This window comes from Martes martes (assembly GCF_963455335.1).
Source record: "Martes martes genome assembly, chromosome: 15".
Classification (NCBI taxonomy): domain Eukaryota; kingdom Metazoa; phylum Chordata; class Mammalia; order Carnivora; family Mustelidae; genus Martes; species Martes martes.
In genome coordinates, this window is record NC_137903.1 from 68,606,737 (window position 1) to 68,633,381 (window position 26,645).

At 49.4% G+C, this 26,645-nt stretch overlaps 2 protein-coding genes across 2 annotated transcripts in view; both read right to left on the reverse strand.

The window, feature by feature from the left end:
* TBX19 (T-box transcription factor 19) overlaps positions 1-13,795 on the reverse strand; it is a gene marked incomplete at its 5' end in the record, with an annotated part of 23,480 nt that extends 9,685 nt beyond the window's left edge. Inside the window, 4 exons of the mRNA XM_080824057.1 lie at positions 278-339; positions 3,082-3,216; positions 4,417-4,681; positions 13,599-13,795. Of these exons, the coding sequence (XP_080680183.1) occupies positions 278-339; positions 3,082-3,216; positions 4,417-4,681; positions 13,599-13,795 (659 nt within the window). The remainder of the gene's footprint in view (positions 1-277; positions 340-3,081; positions 3,217-4,416; positions 4,682-13,598) is intronic.
* Positions 4,550-26,645, reverse strand: part of SFT2D2 (SFT2 domain containing 2) — a 54,554-nt gene continuing 32,458 nt past the window's right edge. The window contains exon 9 of the transcript XR_013967985.1: positions 4,550-4,681. The gene's annotated coding sequence lies outside the window, so the exon portion shown is untranslated. The remainder of the gene's footprint in view (positions 4,682-26,645) is intronic.

Here is a 26,645-nt window from a genome sequence, read left to right on the forward strand (position 1 = left end):
AAAAAAAAGCCTCAAAATCACTTAATTATTTTTTTTTACATCTGCCTATGTTACTTTCAAGAATCAGTAATAAAACAGAACTGAGCAAACATTGCCAGTTAGAGGTTCCCCGGAGCCCTGCTCCCAGGGACAGATGGTTAGGAGCCTGTTGAATATGTAATTAAATGTCACAAACCTATTTCTATCAAAGGTAATGCAAGTTCCTTCCAAGACGAGCCATAAATCTCACATTTGCAGACGTCAGCTCATACGATTTTACTGAAATTTCTCTACTCACCTTTCCTTGGCGTCCAAGAAGGCTTTGGCAAAAGGGTTGTACTTGATTTTGAGAGCTGTTATCTTCCGTTCACAAAGACAAGAAGCGTTAGTGAAAGTGGAACATACGTGAACAAACGGAGCCTTTACCTTCACCTGCAAATTTCTGTTACATCAGAATAACCCCTCTCTCTTGCTCTCCCTCTCCACGTTTCTTTGCTCAGTTTTGCACGAAATTACTCGTGCACTGTCTCTGACAACGCCGTGCTGTAGCCCATGGTGAAAATGGGAAACACAGCGGGATAGGAACAAAGAAAGGGCAAAGCATTAGAAATGTGCAAAGCCTGGGGCACCTGGGTGGCTCAGATGGTTAGGCATCTGCCTTCGGCTCGGGTCATGATCCCATGGTCCTGGTGATCGAGCCCCGCATCTGGCTCCCTGCTCGGGCGGGGAGTCTGCTTCTCCCTCTCTCTCCCCATTGTCCCCCCTGCTAGTGCTCTCTCGATCTCTCTGTCAGATAAATAAATAAAATCTTTAAAAAAAAAAAAAAAAAGAAAGAAATGTGCAAAGCCTGAAGTGTTAACCTTAGCATTCCTTCTTTTGTTTACTCATCTTTTTTTTTTTAAATATACTGAACACGCCCCTCACATCAGCTACTCTTCTAAGAAGTCACCAGGAACACGGTCAGTCACGCAGGTTTGAGTCCATGTCTCCCTGAGAGCACGGTCTAGCCTCACTCCCTGAGTCTCACTGATCACTTACTCGGTGATTCGGGTTACAGAAACACAGAGTATCGCTCCCAGCCGCTGTCACTCTATCCCACGGCCTTTGCCGGCTTCCCTCTTTGGAGCCAGCGGCCACCATATACGATGTCTATTAGCTAATGGCCTCTCCCCGTGGGCTATACGGACTTGAGGGCAGCACCCACACCTGTGATGCCCACCGCGGTGCTCCCAGCAGGCAGTCCTAGTCAACAAATCTTTGTTCAATAAAAAAGCATTGAAAAGAATGTTTATTTCAGCAAGGGCCTGGTAGAAAGAAGAAAAGTTAAATAAAAGCACCACTCTTTCCGACCCGGGAACGGGGAAGAAATCAGAAGAGGGAGGCGGGCCATAGGGTCTGATGCACCTGTCCCAGTCTTTCTCCTGGTCTAAACCTGGAGAGGTCAAAGTGCACAGTGAGACCAGCACTGACCCACAGGCCTGCTCCCCTCCCGGGTGCATCAGCGTCGACTCAGCAGGAAAGTGCTGGCAGCAGAGAGAGGCTCTGAGGTTGGGTTTTCTTGGGCTTAATTCCCACGGGGCATAATCAAGGCTGAAACAGGCCATCGGGCAGCTAGGACAGGGTCTCCAACACCCCCTGCCATACACAAACATGCACTCTCCAGAGTTGCAAAAGCCACACACCCCCCTCACAGACCCAGACTCTATCCAAGGGAGAGAAGCAGGAGAGGGTGGGCCATCTTGAACACGGCATGTTTTCGCCTACAAAGACAGCACCTGTTGAAATGATCAAATATTTAACTTCTGTTCCCACTGGCCTGCGAGAAGGGCTCAGCCAAGAGGCCAGACTACGTAAAGAAAAGAAATTGCATTTTCTCTGCCCATCTGTGATCTGAGTTCAATCAACAGCTCAGTTTAACCTGTAGGCTCTCTAAGCAGTTTCCAAGCCCAGAATCCTTTGGGGAGAATTTAGAGACTCATCAGAATCCTTTGGGGAGAATTTAGAGACTCTAGACCCCAGGTACCAGCAGGTTGGCTGGGAAGGAGCCCAAATTCTTTAAAAGCCTCCAAAAAAGAAATGCAGATGAAGGCAGAAACAAGACACCTTCTGGGTCTATTTTGGTATGGGGGGAGGGTGTTTTGTTTTCTTCGCCAACAGGTTATCAAAGCTGCTGGGAACCGGTGTGGGCACTGAGAGGAGTAGGCTCTCTGCGGGGGGCGATGTGGGGGTACCTCAACCCACGCTCTCCCCGGAGCAATGCCATTGCTAGGAGTTCACCCACGCCTGTGGGTGTGGACGTCGGGGGCAGACCCTGCAGTGTTATCTCCAACACCGATGAGACGACTGTGAACAGCCTAATGCCCACCGCTGGGCAGCTGATGGCCTGAAACGCGGATGTCCTCTGCAGGCACGTCAAAAAAAGAGAGATGCCTGGAAAAAAAGAGAAATCTGCAGACTAACATGCACGACATGAGCCGATGGATGTGAGGAAGTCCACATTCTCACGTCTATTTACAGACGCGAATACGTGTGCGGAAAATCACACTCGAAGCTCTTATGCGTCGTGTCCTCAGGGAGCGGTTGGAGAGGCAGGAGAGAGAGGTCACTTCTACTTCTTTTTCTTTTTCGCTGAACATACTTCTGTGCTATTTATTTATTACACGGGCGTTTCTTTAATAAACATGTATTATTCCAAAAAGAATTTTTTTTAAGTTGAGTCAGAAAGAATCCGACCCACACCAGCGCTTCTGCGGACGCGCAGGCCCAGGACGCCCTCGAGTGAGCGCACGGGCCGGTCGTGGCGCCCCCGCGAACGGCAGAGGCCGGGTCTGGCTCCTCGCCTCGAAGGGCAGGGGCTCCCCGCGCGGGGCCGGCCGAGGGCGCACGGGGCCTGGACGACGGAGACCCCGGGCGTCCGGGGCTTCCGCGCGGCGCTCGACCGCACCTCCCTGGGCCCGCAGGGGAAGCACCGGCCGCTGAACCGGCAAGAGCGGGTGGAAAGGGTGACCCCGCCCTTTAACCGCGTCCCCGCGAGCCCGAGCCCTCGGAGATCTGCAAACCCGCCGTCCGCCCCCGCCCTCCCGGGCCCGCGCCCGCGCGCACCTCCTCGTTCTGATAGGCCGTCACGGCGATGAACTGGGTCTCGGGGAAGGAGCAGTTCGCCACCATCCGATGCGCGCCCCCGACCCGCACGATGTGCACCTGCGGCTCGTACTTGTGCAGAGAATTCAGCATGATCTGAGGGGGCGGGAGAAGCAGAGGACAGAGGCCCGCGGGCGCTGCAGCCCGGCCCGGCCCGCCAGGGCCCCCGCGCCACGCGCCCGCCTGACCACGGCCGGCCAGAAAGCTGTTGTGAAGGTCGGCTCTGTGCCCGGACCCTGCCGTCCTTTCTTTCCCTCCCTCCCTGTTTCCAGAACAACAAACGTGGACTTCGAACGTGAGGACACCCTGCCGCTCTTCACGGGAGGAGCCCTGACATCTCGCCCCCTGCAGAGCGAGGCCACCGGCCACCGCCGGCCGCACGGCATGCGCTGTCGGAGACCCACGCGGAGGCCGACTGCGGGTCTTAGTCGTGAGACGCGGGACGCAAGGACCCTTCGCACGTCAGTGTCCTGTTTCCGTAAAGGCCCGGAACCTGGCGCGCTGCCGGGGCTGCGACGGCTCACCGCCTCCCGCCGCAGCGTGAGCTCCGGGGTCGCGCAGGCCAAGCTCGGGAGTCAGAGGAGGCGCGAGGACCCGGGACCCAGAGGCTCCCAACGAGAGACAGCGGGGGGAGGGGGGTGGGTGCAGCCCCTCCCCCAGCCACGGGGCTGCCCGCCCCCCTCCACCGTCCGCGTTTTCTAACATAAATCACAGCCTTGCACGGTACATTCGCAGTCTTCCCAGAGAAAACAAAAGAGGGAAAAAAGCCCCGAATTCTTATTTACTCTAATTGGCGACCTTAAATAAAACCTTCCTTATTTAAGGTTTGTTTGTTTTTCTGAAAACCCAAAGCCGCTCAGATATTCTACTGACAATTATCATAATGCCCCGCTGGAAGCCGCAATTATTTCATTTAGGAGCAGCTTTTTATTAAGGTTTTTGTCTACTGCCAACATGCCACTTACACCAAAAAGAGGAGAGAACAACAGAGCCGAGGCCCACAGACATCTCCTCGCGGGGCTGGGTAAAGAGGCAGCACACAGGACACAACTGCGGCAGGGCCGATGATTAAGTAAACCGCAGCGCTCCCGCGCGCTCTTACCATCAGGAAGTCCATTAAAACCTGAGAGCGCCAATTAAGACCTGTTTATTCCCGATCACATTTGGGCTCCAGGGAGTAATTGGCTTCCGTGGGAGAAGAGGCCGGGGAGGACCCCTCTAATTGCCTAAATGCACCCTTGATGTTTCTTGATTGGCGCTGTGGGGCGGCCGCGTGGCCCGGCGACCCGGTCGTACCTGCCCGCCTCCGTTGAGCCTGTTGGTGAGCTTGACTTTGCTGAAGGAGATGGGAGCTTTCATCCAGTGGGCCCCGAAGTTGGGGGAGTCCGGGTGGATGTAGACGCAGCTGTGGCTGGAGACCTCTGGCTTGCCCGCGGGTACCCACTCCCCATTGACATACTTCCAGCGGTGACTGTCCGTGGGGACGAAGTCCAGCAGGAGGGAGTACATGGCATTGGGGTCCAGCCCCGTGACACTGATCTTGAGGACAGGGAACATCCGTCTAAAAGGAAAGGCAGAAACTGAATCACAGGAGGGATGTTAATGTGTGCAGGACACCTTGCGCCTTATCCAGCCGTCCCTCCACTCTCGAGACCTGCCCTGGAGTGCCCCGGGGCACGGAGAATGCCCCAGGCCCGCGGCCCCAATTCCAACAGGGGCCTCTTCTTACAAATGCATGTCATGTTGGGGTTTTTACTTTAAACCACTGTGCTCTGTTTTAACGTCCAAAAACCACTGATCTCGTCATTTGACAGAGGAGGCTGAAGCCCAAAGTCTGTCATCAGATGCCACATTCTCACAGAGATCTTTCTTCAAAGACGTCCTCCGGGCGCACATCAGTCTCCACACTAACGCCACATACCAGTCCTTCCCCTACAAGGAACACCAGTGTGGAACGACAGTAATAGCACGAACAGGGAGCAGGTGGTTTCACGGTTAAGGAGGTGAGGGAGCACTGGGCTTTACAGTTAGACCAATTCCTTCCCTGCATGACTTCTCAGAGCCTTTAATGTACTAATGCGCTCTACAAACCTCTGCAGAGGTAGAGTCTGTGCACACACTGAACTGGTATGACTGTGGAACCATCCTTTCCCTGAGTGTTTTGTCGGAATTTGAGCTCAAGACGCACAGACCTGGACTCCTTGGTCCTTCTGCCGCCCTCTAGAACAGCACCAGCAAGTTTGGTCTCACGCATTTGCAGAAACCCCTCACTGGGCGTCTCATTCCCTCTGGTTTGTTTTTCCTTCGCCAAATGTACCAAGTTGCTCCAAATTTTCCTTAAAAGACCTGGTTTCTAGACACGCCTCCCCCCACCCGATTGCCCGAGACACTGGCTTATTTGTCAATACCTCTTAAAATCTGAATCACCAAACTGAGAAGCTAACAGTCCCGAGTCTAGACACTTGCTGCCAAAGCGGCCCCTGAACCAGCAGCACCGGTCCCTGACCAGCTGGAAGGTCATTCGAAATGCAGAACCTCAGACCTCAAGCTAGACCTGCTCGATCAGAAGCTGTGCTTTTCCAAAGTCCCCAGGCGAGTCACAGGAACGTTAACACGTAAGATGTGCACGTGTAGAGCATCTTTAGCTTTTGAGAAAAAAACTCAGGAGATGTGTGAGGGAGTGAGGGCGGGGCTAGCTCGCGGTCATTTGCAAGGAGACCCTGGCCTTGGGGCGCCTGGGTGGCTCACTCGGTTGGGTGTCTGCCTTCGGCTTGGGTCATGATCCCAGGGTCCCGGGATCACGTCCTGCATTGGGCTCCTTGCTCAGCGGGGGGGTTTGTTTCTCCCTCTGCCCCTCCCCCTGGCTCCTTACTTCTCTTGCTCTCTCTCCAAAATGAATCAATAACATCTTTTTTTTTTTTTTAAGATTTTATTTATTTATTTGACAGAGAGAGATCACAAGTAGGCAGAGAGGCAGGCAGAGAGAGAGAGAGGGAAGCAGGCTCCCTGCTGAGCAGAGAGCCCGATGCGGGACTCGATCCCAGGACCCTGAGATCATGACCTGAGCCGAAGGCAGCGGCTTAACCCACTGAGCTACCCAGGCGCCCCGAATCAATAACATCTTTTAAAAAAAAAAAAAAAAGGAGCCACTGGTCTTGGGATTATGCACGGAAATGCTGAGGCTTACTCCCTCCCTCCCTCCCTCAGCTCCCCAGAGTCGTCTCTCCCCTCCCCCAGTCTTGGCTCAAGGAGAGAAAATCTACAAGCGACTCCCACGGGAAACCTGCATCTCGAGTCCAGGTCCTGCCTGATGCTGCGCGACTCACCTCCTCCCTCCTGTCCCTTCACGACATGATGGTGACTTTCACGTAGAGGAAAATGACGGTCCTCCCCCCGGGAGCTACCTGGGCATCGAAATTCATCCCCTTGCATATTCTTTTGCTTTTTCTTCAACGGAAGTAGTTCATCTGTTCTTTTCTCGTCATATTCGAAGAAGCTACTCCCTTCCATAACATATTTTAACATTTTCTATTATTTTAATAATATTGGCCAAGTATAGAAAGAAGAAGCCCCCTGAAAGGCACAGATGCCATTTGCCAAGAATCACCAAAGCAGACTCAGACATGACCCCACAGGCCACACTGGGTCACTGTCACCTACGGGAGCCTGGCTTGTTTCTGTGAGGCAAATGGAGAGACGGTCTGACTTCCGGTCCATGGCTTTTTCTGAAATGGTGAAGTTGTTTGGTCTGGTGTGGTTTGGTTTAAAGAAAACACAGGAATGAAATGTGTAATTGTAATTTCACATATGAAGTTAAAAAGTACTGTAAGCTTTCTTGATAAGGATACGCAGTACATGTAAAAGTAAAAAAGAAAGCTCATATAATGCATCTTCATCATACACTGAACTGGCAGAGTAAGGACACAGCCCCTCAAGCATGTGGCCTGGCTGCTATCTTCAGGGCATGAAATGTTACGAAGTTTCCTATAATTCTGCCTTAAGATTGAAGAGATGATTTGGAGCACCTGAGTGGCTCAGTTGGTTAAACATCTGCCTTCAGCTCTGGTCATGATCCCAGGCTCCTGGGATCGAGTCCCGTGTCCAGCTCCTTGCTCGGTGGGGAGCCTGCTTCCCTTCCTCTCTCTCTGCCTGCCTCTCTGCCTACTTTTGATCTCTGTCTGTCAAATAAATAAATAAAATCTTTAAAAAGTAATAATAATAAACCAGGGCACCTGGGTGGCTCAGTGGGTTAAAGCCTCTGCCTTCGGCTCGGGTCATGATCCCGGGGTCCTGGGATTGGGCCCCGCATCGGGCTCTCTGCTAGGCGGGGAGCCTTCTTCCCCCTCTCTCTCTCTGCCTGCCTCTCTGCCTACTTGTGATCTGTCTGTCAAATAAATAAATAAAATCTTTTTTTAAAAAAAAGAGTTAAAAAAGGTAATAATAAATAAGTAAATGTAGAAGATAATTTTAAATTGCAAGAGTGTTATGAAGGAACAACAGTGGGTGATGTCACAGAGGGGAATTAAGAGTGAGAAACTGCTCTAGATGGATCTTAGCAGGTCCAGGGGACAGTAAGCTAAGACCAAGTAAGGAGAAGAAACGAACCCTACAGACGCCAGAAATGACTTCTATAAAAGCAACTACACACGAAAAAAACCGCAAGTACATGGTTCTGGGGTCCAGATAAGCCTAGACCATTGAGGACTACCGAGGAAAGAGAAGATTAGGGTGACTAAGGCAAAATGAGGGGGAAAACCTGATTTTCATTTGTGCTCTCTCTCCTAGCTGTATCATGCTAGGTCTCACAAAGAATGTAGCATGACATTTAATTCCAGAATAAGGGAATGTGTCATGGCTTTTCTCCTTTCATGCCATGTTCAGGAGCCACACCTGATGTTCTCAAGAACCTGTGACCACACAAAAAGATTCTCAACATCAGCAGCCATCCGAGAAATGCAAACCGAAAAGTGCAGTGAGGAATCACTTCCCATTCACAAGGACGTCTGTGATTAAAAAGTGGACAGTAACAAGTGTTGCCGAGGCTGCAGAGCAACTCGGAGCCTCGAACACGGCCGGCAGGGATGCGGAACAGTGGGACCACTCCGGAGAACAGTCCGGTAGCTCCTCGGCTGGTTACAGACAGAGCTGCCATATGACCCCGTAATTCCACGCCTACACACGCATGCGAGAGATATGAACACACACAAAATCTTGTACACGAATGTTCACAACAGCGTTATTCGTAAGAGCAAAGAAAGTGGACACAGCCCACGTGCCCATCCACTGATGAATGGATAAACAAAATAGGGCCCACGTACACAAGCGAGTATGATTTGGCAATAAGAATGCTACAGCACGGATGAGCCCTGAAAACATGACGCTCAGGGAAAGGGGCCAGTTACAAGGGACCACCTACTGCACGATTCCATTCATATGAACTGTCAAAGTAGGCAAATCCAGAGACTGAAAAAAGATTCGTGGGTGCCAGGGCCAAGCAGGATGGGGAGACTAGGGGGATGATGGCTAGAGATGCAGGATTTCTTTTGCAGATAATGAAAATGTTTAAAAAATTATTTGTGAGCATCTATGTATAACTCTGTGAATATAGCAAAAATAATCGAATTGTACACGCTTTCAGTGGGTGAGTTGTACGGCACATGAATGATCACAATAAAACTCTTCTTAAAAGTAAAGAAAAAAGGATAAAACAAAGAAACCATAGTCTCTGGATTTTAGAAGGACACATCTGAGAAGTTACAGAATGGAGCCAGCCGGGTAGCTCAGTCGGTTGAGTGTCTGACTCTTGATCTCAGCTCAGGTCTTGACCTCAGGGTTGTGAGTTCAAGTCCCGCATTGGGCTCCATGCTGGGTGTGGAGTCTACTTAAAGGGGGGGGGAAAACTTTGTGAAAAGTTACATAATGGTTTATTGCTTTATTCTCTTTAGTACTTATCTACCAAGAATTTTATGATTATTTTTATTGTGTTACACAGCGGCACCTGTGGTGAGCATAGCATAATGTATAAACTTGTCAAACCACTATGTTGTACACTTGAAAATTAGACAACACCATATCTATCTACTCAAATAAAAAAGCTTATTTTAAAAATACTTTTGTTCTTTTATCGCCACACGAATGAACTAAGAGATGCTATGAATTTTTCAACCTTCATTATCCCTGTGAGGAATAAGTAGGTCCGTCACCTTGCCACAAGTCTGGTAACGGGGACGGGAACTCAGCCCAAGTCTAGGCCAAGTCCAGCCCCTGAGCCTTGTGTCCTCGTCACCCTCCACGTCACAAGGAGCGAGAGCACCGTCCAGGGGAGTCCGTGCCCTCATGTGCGGGCAGCACGCGCCCAGGCTTTGTCCTCCAGGGTGAACTGCACTTCTAGCCCAGCCAGCTTTTCCTCTTTCCTTTCCAAGGGACATCGAACCGCAGAGAAGCGCCAGTGCCTCTGGGGAGCAGAGAAACGTGTACATCGGCCCCTAATTCAGGAGTGGGGGGAAAGGAGAGAGAAGGGGGGAGGAGAGCAAACCAGCGCGAGGACCAGGAAAGCAGACGTGGCTGGATGAGCGAGCACTCCCCGAAACCCTGAAACCCCGAAAGCCCGCCTGAGGACCCGCAGGTGGCTGGGTTCTGCCGTGAGCTCCCTGCCATGTCGCCAGGAGGCCAGTCTCTGGCTTCTGCTTTCCTCACAGGCGATCTCAAGAGCCAGGGCTGCTGACGGAGGCTATGAGGAGTGAGGTCTGCAGGAAGAAAGGAGGCAACTTCTGCAGGTGGGGGAGGCAGAGACGGTTGAAGGTAAAACTCACTTGCTCCCGTAAGCACCTTCCTCTGTCCACCCCCCCCCCGCCCCCAGAATTGCAAGAGGCCAAAACAGTGGGTCAGAGGCAGGTTACGCAGACACAAACGACCCTCAGGGATCGTGTCCGTAAACCTGGGGGACGTGTCTGGGGCTACAGGGCATGGAAATGTATTTGCCTGATGCACAAGCTCCATTTTCTCCCCTCTCGCCGTCCCTGTCCCCGCATCAGCTCGCTGCCCTGAATCGCTGGCAAATCCGACTTACGATTCCCAGCGCATATTTTTGGATAACAAACGGACGTCTCAGTTACATTCGAGATGCTTCCAACTTCTGAAAACCTGCCGGAGGCAAATCCAATCAGAATTGAGCCGAAACTATTCAACTGCATGGAAAGACCTGTGAAACAGTATCCTCCGCTAACGTGAAGATGTTTTAGTAAAGAAAACAAGAGGTGCAAGAGATGTTACAGATTTGCCTCAGAGCCTAAAATTAGTTTCTTTCCTTCAACCTACAATCGAAGTTCAAGTTCACCGCCCAAAGGACAGGGAGGAAAGGGAGGATTCCCCAGCCGGACGCACTATAGGGGGTGCGAAGGGGGGCTGTCACAAGTGCGGCTGCTGCATCTGAAACACAAGCGTGGAAAACAAACTCACATTGAAAAAGAGGGAAGGGAAAAAGCAGGGAAAGACAAGGAGGGAGGGGGGAGGCAGGAGAGATGGAGGGAGGAACGAAGGTGGCCAGGATCCCAGCTTCTGGGGATAATGGAAGGAGAACCCTCTCTTTCCCACCTCGGACCGGTCAGAGGCAAGCCTCCTACCGGCACGCACCGACGGGTCCCTTTCTGAAACCCAGACTGAACTCTTCCATCAGTCCATCCCATGTTATTTCAAAACTTTCTCTTCTTTTAATTTTATTTAAAATCAGTTAATTCACATATCGTGCATTCCTAGTTCCGGAGGCGGAATCCGGGGACTCATCAGTTCCGTGGAACGCCCAGTGCTCATCACGTCCCATGTCCTCTTTAACGCCCCTCACCCAGTTACCTGTCCCCCACCCCTTCCCTCCAGCAGCCCTCAGTTTGTTTCCCAGAGTTCAAGCTCTTATAGCAGACAGGAACTATCTGATGACCCCCGCTGATGCTTCTAGAAATCCAGAAGTCTGCCCACGGGGGCCAGCAGGCTATGTGAATGAAAGCGGCGGGAGCCGGGCGTTAAGCTTCTCCGCAGAGAAGGGCTGTGGGGGCAGGTGCCCCGGGCTCAGGAGTTGGTGTGAAAGGCAGGGGTGAAGCATCTGGAGGAGACGGGTTGGGTTTGCGTCTGCAAGCAGAGGACAGTGGGTACAAAGGAGACATACAAGAATAGACCCATAAGAGAAGAGGGACAGGAAACAAGAGCTTTCTGTATCAAGAACAGTAAGAAGTTGCTAGCAATTTAAATCTGTGAAAATAAGAGACTGAGAGTAATTTCAGGCCAACCTCATTCATTATCAACATATCTGTTTCTTAGACGTGTATCTCCCTTCTTTTATCTGAAGTGTAAAGGGAACTGTCTGTTTCCTGGCAAAACCTTGACCCTAAGGGGTTCAGAGACCATAAGAGAACCTACGAGAAGACTCAGTTCGCTGGAGAAGGGGAAACGGCAGCAGGACCCCCACACACAGCAACAACCAAGTTGACTGTAACCAGACTTTTCTACAAAGAATATTTTTCACATATTTAATATCAAAGGACATTAAACGGGAAGAATTTTACATTTTAAATAAGCAGAAAAAATGATACAGGTGAACACGAGCAAGAGAAAGCTCTTCCTAAATCGTGAAAGAACATCCCAGTATGTCCTATCATTAACCTGGATCGTAAACGGCTTCAGAAACTGTATTTCTTCCTCATCGGAACACATGGACCGTATTTTTACTTGGTGATTGTGCTTATTCTCCTCACAGACGGCGCCTGGACAGCCAAATGGAGAGTGTGAGGCTGGACGTCGGCACGAACACCACCCACTAAGCCCAAGAGACGAACCCAGTCGCTCCACCTGCTCCGGGACATCCCAGAACCTCCACAACTGCAGCATCATTAAGCTGTGAAAGGAAAGAAAGTAAATCCAACTAGAAATGTGGGGCTGATTCTTTGATATTAAAAACATATTTTCAGGGCACCTGGGTGGCTGAGATGGTTAAGCCTCTGCCTTTGGCTCAGGTCATGATCTCGGGGTCCTGGGATCGAGCCCCGCATCGGGCTCCCTGCTCGGTGGGGAGCCTGCTTCCCCCCTCTCTCTACTGTTCCCCCTGCTTGTGCTCTCTCGCTCTGTCAAATAAATAAGTCTTTTTTAAAAAGTATTTTCTATTTCTTTCTACCCAAAATAATGTACAAATACAGATCAAGAGTAGGCACTGAGATCGTTACAACTGCAAGTATTAAAAGTAACAAATCCGATATATGAAACAAGTAGGGGACCCATTTAGAGACAGAAAACAGAAATATCAAGCTCGTTTGGTTGGTATTCCGAGCAGGTTTAATATTCTTTCTACTAGGAGTGATCACAGTGTATTGAAATGCCCTTATTTCTGGCACACCTTCCCCTCACAGAGCACTTCAATGCCATTCAAAAGTGCTAGAGTTCACAACTCTCCCAGAGAGACATTTCTACAGTGTGGATTTTATCTGAAAATAGGAAACCAAGGCATCGGGAAAGGAAGCATTTTGCACAAGGACAAAAGCTCGCCAGAAATCCCGCCGGCCTCAACTTTTCTCTTGTAGCAGAGTTTCTCCTGAGGGCCACAGTCGGAGCCCTGCGGAAACGCGCCACGCTGAGCACCTTCTGACGTTTGTGCTTCTTGACCTTGTGAGCCAAAGGGTCTGTGAGCAGCAGCTGAACGCTGGCAGCCAGTCTGGCCAAGCTGCGGGCAGAGAGACTGTCTTGCCGAGCACGTGCATTTCCTCCAGGGAGTGAGCTCCCACCGTGACCCCGACAGCCACTTAGCAGGGCTGGATCTCACAGAATCCAAGAAAGGCCGCCAGAGATCGGTTGCTGCTCATCTCTAATTCGCCACACTGAGAAAAAAGAAGGTGCCTTCTCTCTTCTCAGGCAGCGCACCACGGCCTCAGGATGGCATTGTCCCTGCCACGGCTCTCACGTCATCACACACACACACAATGTCACATGAACACTCACCACAAACACACACCAGGAAGCCGAGGGAGCGATGGGCAGTGAGATGACATTTGCCCTCTGGTTCCCCTTCTTCAGCTGGTCCCGAATTTCTGGCAAGTTTGCTGTGCTTAAGAGGAAACACTCAGCTTCCAAATAAAGTTGACTTTCACCTTATCTGAACCGAGTTGGAGCTCAGGTCTGCTCCAGGATAGGCAGTGAGTCAGAAAATAATAGTGATTTGGGGCTAATTTCCCTAACTCGTGGGGCATGGCCCACGTGTGCTGCCTTCCCGCAATTTCTCCAGTGAACATGCACGCAAGCTGGCTTTACCCTCTGCGCCTCTGTTGATCTCGGGAAATTAATTAAGTCGGCTGGGGGAAAGCCGAGTGAGACTGTCCTTCTGAGCACTGTCTCCAGCCCTCGCTGCCTCTGAGTGAAGGCGGGCAGCCTCTTCGATAGTCGGGGGGGTCGCCGCCCTCGCCGAGCCCTCCCAGCCCAAGCAGGCCGGTGGAGAAACTCACCTGCCATTCTTGGTCACGATCATCTCGTTAGTGACATCCTTGAATCTCTGCCAGAGAGAGGCATCCTCCAGGACGACCTGAAGCTGCTTCTCCGTAGGGTCGCCTTTCTCCCTCCCGGCCCGTAGCTCGCTTTCCACCACATTGAGGAGGCGAGACATGGTGCCATCGCTGCTCTTCTGGCCGCCCAGCTCGCTCATGGCCACAGGCCCCTCTCAAACTTGGCTGAGAAGCGTCACCTCTCTCGCCTGCTACCACCTCCTTCCTCCCCTCACTTGCCTGCTTTTCAAACCCAGCTGGGCAGTGTCTGGGGAGCTGGAGAGAAGATGCCGGGCCCTTGCCTAAGCCCCTAGCATGACACCCCTTAAAGTCTCCAAATTATACCACCAACCTGTTAAGCTCCAGTGGGGAGGGGGAGGGAGGGGAGAGGTAGGAAGAAAAAGCCCTCTCTTAATTACTCATCGGATCAGGTGGGAGACAGCCTGGCTCTCCCATTGGCTGCTAGGCACAGAATAGACATTTAAGAAGAGTACTCCATCCAAATTATCAGGCTTTTATCTTGTTGTACCTGAAGAGGTCTAATCACTGTTTTGAGGACCATTTTCCCATTAATTAAAATTGTTCCAGGCCCAGACTGCAACAATCAGGCAAATCATGTTTGTGTATAAATCGTGGCATGCGGCACCTATAGGAAAAGAAGTCCTGGTGAGGACCGGCAAACTTGATGCCAAAGCGGCTTTCCGGACGCAGTCGAGAACCCAAATCCCGCTGCTATCTACCAGCCCCGGAGACAAGAGCGTGAGCTGTGCCAGGAACAGGACAGCTGCGCCCGAGAGTGAGGGAAGGGGCTCTGTGCACCCCCACCCAAGGATCAAGATCCAGAGAAAAGAAAAGTGGACCTAAGGTCTCCTTCTCCCCGGGCAACCCCACCGCTCCTCTCCCCGCTGAGGGTTCCTATCCTATGCACATGCACCCCCTGCTCATCCCAAAGGCCCTCAGCGTCTCTGGCAAACGGGACTCTGAACCTTGTTCTTCCTCCCTAGAACCCAAAGCCCCAATTTGCTTTTCTCTAGCCCTCGCCAGAGAGAGGAAAAAAACTCATTTAGCATCATATTACTCTCTCTCTACGGAGGCACTCTTCCCTCGGCGACTGAAAATAAGCTGCTGACATTACAATGCTGAGCAACTTTGATCCAGAAGGATCAGGAGGATCGAGAAGGGCCCTCTGGCTTTCCTGGTAAACAGTCCATGACCTATCTGGCATTCCAGGATGGATTCCCACATTCCCAAGTAATACACTACCAGCAGAAAATGCTTCTCTTACCCGTAACACGGAGTAAAACCTGGGGAGGTGCAGGAAAGGACAGCGGTAGCTCGCTCTACCTTCCCAACCCGGAGTAGATCCTGGGGGTTATGAGCTTTTCCCTCACTACAACCACAAGGGCATCGAAATGAAAAGGAAAAATAAAAGCAAAAATGGTAACATAAAGTGCACTCAGGACAGCACATTCAGTACTTAAAATGTATTTGGGGCAGGGGCCCTGGGAGGCTCCGTGGGTTAAGCTTCTGGCTCTTAGTTTTGGATCAGGTTATGCTCTCAGCCTGTGGGATCCAGCCCTGTGTTGACATTAGGCTCAGCGCTCAGCAGGGAGCCTGCTTGAGAGTCTCCCTCTGCCCCTCCCCCCACGCTCATGCTCTCTCTAAATAAACAAATCTTAAAAAAAAAAAAAAAAAAAACACCTAAATATACTCTAAGCGTATGATCCGGCAATCACTTTCCTTGGTATCCATCCAAAGTTGTTGAAAATTTATGTTCATAAAAAAACCTGCACAGAGGGTAGGCGTTTTTTTTTAGATTTTATTTATTTATTTATTTATCAGAGAGAGAGAGAGAGAGCGCTCCCACACATGCACAAGCAGGTAGAGGGAGAGGGAGAAGCAGGCTCCCCGCCGAGCAAGGACCTCGTTGCGGAACTCGAACCCAGGACCCTGGGACCATGACCTGAGCCGAAGGCAGACGCTTAACCAACTGGGCCACCCAGACGTCCCACAGAGAGGTTTTTATTAGCTTTATTCATACTTGCCAAAAGTTGGAAGCAACCAAGATGTTTTTTAATAGGTGAACGGATAAGTAAACCGTGGTCCATCCAGACAAAAGAATATTACTCACCACTAAAAAGAAAGGAGCTATCAAATATGAAAAGACATGGAAAAACCTTACATTCATACTATTAAGTGAAAGAAATCCATCTGAAAAGGCTACGTGCCAGAGCCTGCGACATTTTAGAAAAGGCTCAACGATGGAGACGGTGAAAACACTGGAGGTTGCCAGGGGCTGGGGAGAGAGAGGGGTGAGTACGTAGAGCACAGGGGAATTTTAAGGTGAAGATACTCTGTAAGATACCATAATGATGGACACACGTCATTATACATTCACCCAAACCCACAGAACGTACAACACCAAGAAGGAACCTAATGAAAATCCTGGGGGCTGCCTGGGGGTTTCAGTCGGTTAAGCATCTGCCTCCGGCTCAGGTCATGCTCTCGGGGTCCTGGGATCGAGCCCCAAGTCAGACTCCCTGCTCAGTGTGGGGAGCCTGCTTTTCCCTCTCCCTCTGACCCTCCCCACACTTGAGCTGACAAATGAATAAAATTTAAAAAAAAAAATTTTTTTTTTGAAATTAACAAAAATAAATAAACTTTGCTTTGGGAAAAGAAAAAGAAAGAAAAAAAAACCCTGGATGTGGAATAATGATGTCATGTCCATGTAGTTCATCAATTATAATAAATTTACCATTCTGGTGCAGGATGTTGCTAGCAGAGGTGGCTGTGCGGGGGTGTGGGGGAGGCAGAAGGTATATGGGAAATCTGTATCCTCTCAGCTCAATTTTGCTGTAAAATTAAAACCACTCTAAAAACTAAAATCTACTCAGGGCAGGGAGTGAGAGGGCATCTGCATATGTGACTATCCAGAATTACCGGGTAGGGCCCAACGTAATCACAGAAGCCTTTATATGAAGGAGCAAAAGGGTCAGAGCCAAACAGAGAAGGTGCAAGGAGTGAAAGCAGACGTCAGTCAGAGAAGAGAGAAGCCGCGCTGCTGGCTTTGGAGATGGAGGAAGGAGTTGCAAGCCGGGAAATGTCAGAAGCCTCGAAAAGATGGACAGACAAGGAAATGGATTCTCCCCTAGAGCTTCTGGAAGGAACACATGCCGACACCTGGATTTTAGCCCCATGAAACCCACTTAAGACTTTGGACCTCCAGAACTAGAAGATAAATTTATGTTGTAGTAAGACACTAAGTCTATGGTACTTTGTTAGAGCAGCAATAAGAAACTAATACAGAAAGAGTGAATGAATGGAAGGAAGGAAGGAAGGAAGAGGGAGGGAGGAAGAGGGAGGGAGGGAGGAAGGGGGAGGGAGGGAGGAAGGAGGAGAGAGGGAGGGAGGGGGAGTGAGGGAGGAAGGGAGGGAAAGAAAAGAAACGAATATGAAGACGACAATCCAGCCAAGTAGAGATTTCAAGGCGGCTTAGAACCATGGCGTAAGCGTGGCTGGGAGCTTCTTCTTCCAAAGAGCGGGGGAATAAAATCTGGCATAACTACACTGTGTTCCTAAAATAAAAAACAAGCCATTTACCTGGGAGAAACTTTTCCCATGAATCTTTATAAAGAAAACACTGAGTGATATAGTGAACAGTGTTTCCCCAGACAGTCCATGATATCACTAAGATGAGGGTCCCTGCTTTCAAAGAATTAAACAACCTAAGACGGAGATAAAGGCATCTGCCCAGAGAACTTTAAAACCGAGTGTGCAGAGTGTTTTGGAAGTACCGATAATGGAGAAAAGTAAGAAATAATAGTTTTGTTTCTTGTCAATTTCATCCCAAATCATGAGCTCCTGAAAACTAGGTTAGCAGGTCAGCTCGTGAGTCTCTTCAACCTGGGGGCCCAGGAGAGGACGACTCTCAGGGAACTGCACATGCAGTGGCCACCCCAAGAGAGGGCCCCTCCCAGCACAGCCGGTGGACCCGCTCCCGGCCTTCAGCCTGGCCTCTCTGGACAGCTGCTGCCCTCTCCAGGCTACGCCTCCTCTGAGATCTGTCTTGTATTAGATACTTCAGAGGGAACCACATAAAACTGCAGATACTCACCCTCTGTTTTACCTGAAAAAAACTAAACATCGATTTCATATGGGTCAGCCTAATTCTTGGGTTTGAAACTAATATAAAGTGCCTTGACTGATGCGTCTACGTAATGCCATTTTACTTAAACTGTTCTCTAGTTATTATCTTATTATAAATGACCCTGAGAAACATAAGCAAGAAAATAAGAACTACTCACAATCTCAACTCCCAGAGAGGACTTCTGTTGACAAGTCTGGCATAGACATTTTTCACCTACAAATACACACATACTTTCTGCTTTATAAAAAGAATGGGATTTAAAAACAGCATGGCAGATGGCACACGCGCTTGTATATCTGTTCCCCACCAAGCCCCTCTAAAACAGCTCCAAGGAAATAAAAAATGTAAACCCACGAAGTTGAAACATACAGAAGAGAAATGGGGGCAGGTGAGAGATGTCAACCAATGCTGGAAACCGACGAAATCGACAGCTGGGTGGTGACGGATGGGGCAGATCTGAGAACGCTGAACCTTAGCTCTGCAAACGCCAGTGAGAAGCAAGCCAGTGTGTGCCACAGGACTCGGAAATATCTCGGGCACTGGGTACATCACATACGTCTAAAATAGAGGGGGCAGGTGCTTCCGGCTAGGACCAATCAGGAAAGGGTCTTGAAAGTTTAGAGAAGAAACAGTTAACTCTTTTGAGATCCCCCCGCCTCCGCCAGGCAATTGTCTCTCCCCTGTTGCAGCAGAAAACAAGAGACTGGCTTTCAGAAGAGAGAGGGTCTGAGAGGATTTGTACTCAGAGACAACAGTCACTGACGGGGGCAGCGGTGAGGACCATACTGAAAACAGAGGATGAAGACACACTCCTTAGGTGACAGATCTGAGGAGTCCTCAGTGAAATGACGCATCCCCAATTACTCCTGATGCCAATCAAATGGGGGAAGCCGACGTTTGTGAAGCCCTGCCCACGCACACAGCCATCCCGTCAGCATTTATGTACCTCACCCTTAAATACAACCACACACACCATCAGATTTCAGACACGCCAGTCAGACCAAAGGAAAAAAATAACTTAAGGAAGGAATCTGAGGAAACAGAGACCATTCTGTAATCTCACCTAACATCTGGAGTCCTTTTCCAACCTCATTCAGGTTGTTGGCAGAATTCTGTTCCTTCTGGTTGAAGGACTAAGGCGCCTAGAAGCCACCCCTCTCCGTTACCATTTCTGAAAATTGTCTGTTTGCTTTTTTCCTCCAGGCCAGCAGGAGAACATCTGCTGCTGCTTCGTTTTGCTTTTAAGAGCTGAAATGATTCAGTCAGACTTACCCAAGATGATCTCCCTTATATTAAGCCACAGTCAACTAATTAGGAATCTTAATTACATCTGCAAAGTTCTTTTTGCCATATAAGGTAACGTAATAACAGAGATATCTCATCATCTTCAGGGGTCCTGCCAACACTCAAAGGGAGGGGATTACATGGGGCATGTCCACCAGAGACAGAAATTTTGGCAGCCATCTTCAAATTCTGCCTCAGAGTACATTAAAAATAAACAAGCAAGAAAACAGTGGAAAATCTGAAGCAACTACAAACTACAAGGGAAAAAACAAGTTGTCCAAGAAAAAAATGTAATCACAGCATACTGTGGCTTAACTGGAAACACAAGTAAAAACAAATATTAAATGCTGATTTAGACAAAAATCATATTAAGATGACGAGCAAAGGAGAAATTTATATTGTAAGGAGAAGGGGATACTAAATTCTCATCTCCTATAGTGTGAAGATAGTAAATAATGTCTAAAGTTGAAAAAGCAAGAAATAGCAGTATAGATATGTCTAGAAATCCAGAAAAATCTGACAGAAATAACAGCCAAAAGAGAGGAAAGTGATCGCCTCTAGAAAGAGAATAACAGACGAAAGTGTTCTCTTTCTTATAGTAAGTTTTTAACCTTATGAGTAAATGAAACACTAATAAAATTTATTTTATAATCCAATTTTTAACAGTTTGTAAGAATATTTTCCAATGTTATCAAACAATAGTTTACATTATTATTTTAAAGCTTATCAATCATTCCATCTTAGGAATGAATCATGTTTTATTCGACCTATTTTCCCTATCTTCTACTCTTTTTTTTTTTAAAGATTTTATTTATTTATTTGTTAGAGAGAGATAAAGAGCACAAGCAGGTAGAGTGGCAGGTAGAGGCAGAGGGAGAAGCAGGCTTCCTGCCGAGCAAGAGGCTGGATGGGGAACTCGATCCCAGGACCCTGGGATCATGACCTGAGCCGAAGGCAGCCACTTAACCAAATAAGCCATCCAGGCATCCCCCTGTCTTCTACTCTTAAATATTTACTGGTTCTCTGGGTTTCTTTTTTATAATTTTAAACAATTTGACAAAAATTTTAGACAAGAAATATTTGGGAACATCCATGATTATTTTCTTACACTGTATTCTCAGAAATAATGGTAGTTGATGAGAACAAAATACGCTAAGCACTTTATATGCACTATCTCATTTAATCCTTGCAACAATTCTATAAGGTCAGTGCTATGATTATATCCACTTTTGGGTGAGAAAACTGAATCTCAGAGTGGTTTTAAGTAATTTGCCCACAGGCATCTAACCCGTGAATAGTAAAGCCAGTATTGGAGCCCAAGGAGTAGTTTATTCTTTTAACCATTATGTTGTACCAAGTGCTTAGTAAGTACCTGGCACTGCACAATATGCTTGTATACATGACCTCATATAATGTTCATAACCTGGTAAAGAATCCTTGCCACCACCACTTTTTTTTTTTTTTTAACAGGGAGGGCACTCAGGCTCTGAGGCATTACATATCCTGCTTATGACACATACCAAGTACATGGTAAAGCCATTTCAGTCTGAGTTATAATTCCAAAGGCTATTGTTATTTTTATCTACTAGCAAGGGATCAATCATTATATATACTTTAAAAAAAAAAAAGGCTCAGAATCCTTCATGGAATGCTGTCTTACTCTGAGATAACATGCTTCTCTGGCTTTCCATTAGAGCATATTGCTGAAAATTATCCTCTAAGAGCCTGTCTTTTGCACCCCCAGCATGTTTTATAAGTAGGGGTTCCGGTCAAGCATCTTAGAAAACCAGTCACTCATCTGTTCTCTCTTCAAGTGTCTCTGCAGCACAAGCTTTCCTAAAATGCAGAATTCGATCTTAGATAATACATGTTTTAATATCATATCTTCATCATTTAAAAATACAACTTCATACATGCATCTTGGGGCAAAATCACTGAACTAACTGTTTTCCTCCAGTATCATTTGCCATATTACTTTTTACCTAAAACCAGCAGCTAGCTAGAAGACCCTCTATAATTATTGTGTATTGTTTAATATACCAAGATGTGATGAGATAGAAACTGCTATTTAAGAAAAATCATTGTTTTTGCTTAACTATATGCTTTTAGAGGCATTATGATTTTTATTGAGCCTTTTTTAAGAGAAAATTAATATTTTGTAAGCATTTTTTCAAGAATATTTTTGTTTTGAAAACATATTGCTATCTTTGAGGTGGCCTAATGGTATTTTGATGGAAAACACTGAAAAATAAAATTCCACTAAGAAAGCTAAAAATAGTTTCACAGGAAAATAATGAAAAGTAAAACTAGTAGCTTTTAGGTCATTATTACATGGTTCTTCCTGGATTGGGGAATGCTGCACTTTCAACAAAGTATCAAAAAAACACAAAAAACAAAGACACACACACACAACCGAAAAAACTCAACACAATTAAAAATATATATACTATTCCTGATCTGTGAAGTGATTTAATATCAGAATGCAGATGAGGGGGAGTCTGGGTGGCTCAGTGGTTTAAGCATCTAACTTCAGTTCAGGTCATGACCCCAGGGTCCTGGGATCTAGCCCCATGTCTGCTTCTCCCCGCAACCCACGTGCACACGTGCAATAAAATAAAAGGAGATGATAACTGAGACATCACACAAAACCCGAAGCACCTAAAATCCTGGTCCCTGGGGCGTCTGGGTGGCTCAGTGGGTTAAGCCTCTGCCTTCGGCTCAGGTCATGATCTCAGGGTCCTGGGATTGAGCCCCGCATCAGACTCTGCTCAGAGGGAGCCTGCTTCCATCTCTCTCTCTCTGCCTGCCTCTCTGCCTCCTTGTGATCTCTGTCAAATAAATAAAATAAAATCTTTTAAAAAATCAAATCAAATCAAATCCTGGTTCCCTGCTAGCTGTGGAGACAAGCACCCGGCCGGAGCGCTCAGCCACACGCATCACGGCCACAACCCACCGGTGGAACCGCTGCTCCTGCTCTCACCAACGCTTCCCAGCGGGTGCTGCCCCACGCTCCTCGTGAGCAAAGAGATACACAACTACACAACCCGCGACTGCCCGCGTGCCAAAAACCCCTTAGAGAGCCTTTGAGGTGTTAACAGGAAACTTGCTGTGTAAGTAATTCTGTTGCGAGTTCTATAAAAAAGCAAAGACCTCTTTCTGCAACAATCCACCCACCCAAGAGTTTCATGTCGATCTGGATTTTCACTTATGGGCCTACTTGGAAGAGGGCTTGGTGCGGGCTGTGTGTGCCCGGCACCACGTCTGAACTCCAGAGGCTCGGACCGCAGGAGACGGACAAGTTACCTGCAGGGCCGGTCTGGCAGGGGTCTGGCAGGGGGTCCCCCCAGGAGGAGCGGGGTGGGGAGGAAAGGGAGAGCCAGGGACTCCCTCACAGAACAGGGGACACTTCGGCTGGGTTTTGAAAGAACAGCTGCTTGTCTTGGGCACAGATGGAACGATATTCCAGGAGACAGACTATCCGGCAAGGTCAGAGGAATAAAAACACGGAGCGTTTCAATAACATCAAGGTTCAGCCCACGGAACATCGGACCACGCGGGAAATGTCAGCGGGCTCGGCGGTTTCCATGAGTGAACGATTGTGGGTGTGGACTCACCCTGGCTATTATGACAGGGAAATGTGACCCGCGTGGGAAACCCACGCCTCTGAGGATATTTCTTAGGACAAGTAAAAAGTAAAACCAGAAAAGAGATGTAGCTTAAATTAAAACGTTAATAAGGCAATAGTGAAGGTAAAACTTGAACCTCCCCAAGGAGGTGAGATGACCAGGAGTCAGCAAAACCTGCCACGCCCGGTGAGGAGTCGCAGGGTGCTTTCAGGCGGGTAGACACACGGAGAGCAGCCTTTGGGGGCGAGTGCTTTAGGCGGTGTAGGAGCTGGGTGGGAAAGCAGGCGGGCAGGGGAGCCCTGGAGGAGGTGGGGGAGGGTAAGGAGGGGCAACAGGGCAAAGGACTCTGCAGAGGTGAGCCCTCCTGAGAAAGCAGGGTCCATGGAAGCTGCCGCCCCTAGTGCGGCGGTCAGAGGAGAAGGCACGCGCACGGGTCACGCGCAAGCGGCCGGCTGGGGCCAGGCGGGGGGCGGGACCGTCCCCCAGGACAGATCACGGAGGAGAGCTGGGAGGAGCAGGTTCCATGTTCCCTACGGAAGGAGCTTTCACTTCCAAGAAGGGTCAGCACAGCCTGGCTCTGAACACAGCCTTGGACACCACCTGAATGTTCGGAACTGGGAGCTGGGCAAAGCAGACGCCCAGTTCCGGGACCTCTGGCCTTGAACGCTGCTGAAGGGCTCAAAAGGGCAAGATGTTCCTCTCCTGCCTGATGACTCAATAAAGTTCTATCTCCCGGGCCCAGCAGCTGCCCGCCTGCCAGGCAAGGGGGGGGGGCGTTATTAATGAAGGTGTGCGGTCTAAATGACACCTGATAGCACTTCTGCGTCCCCAGGCACACAGCGGCCCGGGTCCTGGACTTAAAGGGCAGGAACTGAAAGCCAGACAAACTGAGCGCTGGAGCCCCGAGCACAGCCGCAGAACCCCGGTCTGCACATTCGGTGCCCGCAGCCTGCAGAAACCTAACACCTGCCTCCACCCACCTCCGGGGGCCCCGTGAAATTAACGCTCACCCAGGTATCGGTCATAATTAAACTGAACAAAAAGACAGCTGCTCTACCTTTCTTTTTTAATCATCAACATGCAGCCCTGGGGATTACTAGCTTTGGGGGGATTTAGGGAGGATTACTCTTTCATTAGTGTCTGGGGTCAGTTCCAATACGATGACACCAGAGCCTGTTAAGATACCCTCCGAGGCCACAGCCCATCCCTTCCTGTGTCTCAAAGGCTGGATCTCACAAAGCCGCTGGTAACACACTATTTCTCAGGTCCCCCAACAGCTGTACTTTTTCATCACAACGGTCCCCCAAAATGAATTCTGCTCTGAGTTTCTAGGGGTCTATGAGAATGTTGTTCCAAATCCCCACTTCAGTCTCTGACGATGGTAAGAAGAGCAGCACAGGGACAGGAACGGGGGTGTCTTCCGTGTGGACACAGCTGACGGATCTTTCCCTCCCTACACAGCTACCCACCACATATCCACCACCTCTCCTGCAGCTAAATTGGGGACACGGACACACAGACGGGCGAGTGAAGGCTGAGCACGCCAGAGACAGGGAAGTGGAAAGACTCGTGCCCAGCCAAAGGTGTCAGAAGACATTCTGAATGTTGTGCGGCAGATAAACAGAATGTGTCTGACTCAGTCTGCCGGCCTGCTTGTGACCTCCTTTCCCTGTTTATACTTCCATTCATCCAGCAGGTACTTCTCAAGGGCCTATTCTCCTCCAGGCGCTGTGCAAGGGGCCTCGGGTAGAGCCGCTGGCAGGAACAGACAATGCCCACACCCTCATGGAACGGAGTCGGCCATGGACAGGGGCACCAGTCAGGGAGGTGAGGGAAAGCCTCCCAGAGGAAGTGAGGCTTACAGAATCTGAAGGGCGAATAGGAAGGAACCGGGCAAAAAGGAGAGATACAGGAAGATGAAACCAGATACGCAAGGCCCACGGGGCCAGAGAGCATGACGGGGAGGAGACCAGCGAAGGAAGGTGGGAAGGGAGGTAGGGGCGGGACCAGACGAGACCATCCAGTCTGCTGGGTCAGGGTCGGAGACACTGCCTCATCCTAAAAGTGATGCACTTCAAAAAGCCCACTCAGGTCACAATGCAGGGACTGTACTGCATGAGTGGACAAATCAGGGGCGTTTTCTATCTCCAACGAGCGAGTGGTGACGTGGACCTCCCCGCACGATCTCTGAGTCACAAGGCCACATCACTGCCCCACTGAACAGCAGTAACTCGAATCTAAACTGAGTCTAAAACGGCCTCCTTTGGTTTTCGGGGAGCAGCTCCAGTTCTTGGATTAAGAATCTGGGGCGCCAGCCCGTGTCTGCTTTCTTGCAGTCCTCTCCACGCCCAGTGTCCCCATACAGCCTGCCGGCCCGCTGCGTTCCTGTCGCAAAGACCGCAAACCTTTCTCTCGCAAACCCTGGGGATCTGTGAACAATTTCCAGCTCTGCGCAGACTTCTCGGGGTGCACCAGCGTAATTATTCCCAGGGTCTTGGTTCAAAACTGCCGCCGAAGGCTGTTCTGCTCGGTGGACAATGCCTTCGCACCACACCCACAGGAAGGTCCAAAGACAGTGCCAAGCTGCCGCCTGCGCACGGTTTGAGCCGCTTTTCGCTGAGCACTTCTCCAATCGCCGCTTTTCTGCCCAGAATTGCTTGGGTTTTCCTGCACTTTCATATCAGCTGCAGAATTTTTACTTTCGGGTGAACTTTGCACAATCTACAGATTTCCCAATTTCACCTGGTACTTCCTCTTGAGGAATGTCTATGAAAGTCCTGGCAGAGTCCATCTCAGCTTTGGTCGTCAGGGGACCTCACGACTTGACATGCTCCCTTCTTTCTTATTTAATCCCCTCAACTCGTAACAAATTACCAGCACAGTGTCTGGTCCCGCCCCTACCTCCCTGCCCACCTTCCTTCGCTGGTCTCCTCCCCGTCACGCTCTCTGGCCCCGTGGGCCTCAAGTATCTGGTTTCATCTTCCTGTATCTCTTCTTTTCGCCCAGTTCCTTCCTACCTGCCCTTCAGATTCCAGAGGAAGCCTGGCTTCCTCTCCTCCCTGACTGGTGCCCCTGGTCCAAAAACATTTCTATGTATAAACTTGTTAGTGATTTTTTTTATATATATTGTCCGTTGGTTGACTGATTGTGTTATCTACCTTAAATCAAGCTCTCTGACTTTCTATTTTTTTTTTTTTAAACAGTGATGTCAGTGTCCTATGTCAGAAACGTGCTGACCTTTTTAGATGAAGAGCAAGGACGCCAACATGTCTGGAATGAAGTAAACAGGGAGGGTTAATGAGAGGAAGTCAGGGAATATTTTGTAGGGAAAGCTGAAGGACTTGGGTTTATGTGGCAAATGAAATGAGAAGCCACAGAAGGTTCTGATAAGAGGGCTAATGACCTGACTTGAGTTTTGTGTTTTTTTTTAATGATCAGCAATTTTTTTTTAAAGATTCTATTCATTTATTTGACAGACAGAGATCACAAGCAGGCAGAGAGGCAGGCAGAGTGTGTGGGGGAGAAGCAGGCTCCCCGCTGAGCAGAGAGCCCGACGCGGGGCTCGATCCCAGGACCCCGGGACCAGGACCTGAGCCAAAGGCAGAGGCCTCAACCCACTGAGCCACCCAGGCGCCCCCAAGCTCTCTGACTTTCTAAATAGAAGCTCACATTTCCTCCTTCCTCATGAGTTAGCGTAAGGATGAACATGACTCCAGAAGAGAGAACCGAGTTCTAGCCCACAGTTCAGAAGAAAGTAAGCTGAGGGGCGCCTGGGAGGCTCAGTGGGTTAAGAGTCTGCCTTCGGCTCAGGTCATGATCTCAGGGTCCTGGGATCGAGCCCCGCGTCGGGCTCCCCACTCAGCGGGAAGCCACCTTCTCCCTCTCCCTCTGCCTACTGCTCCCCCTGCTTGTGTCATCCCTCTCTCTCTTTCTCTCTCTCTCCCCCACTCTCTG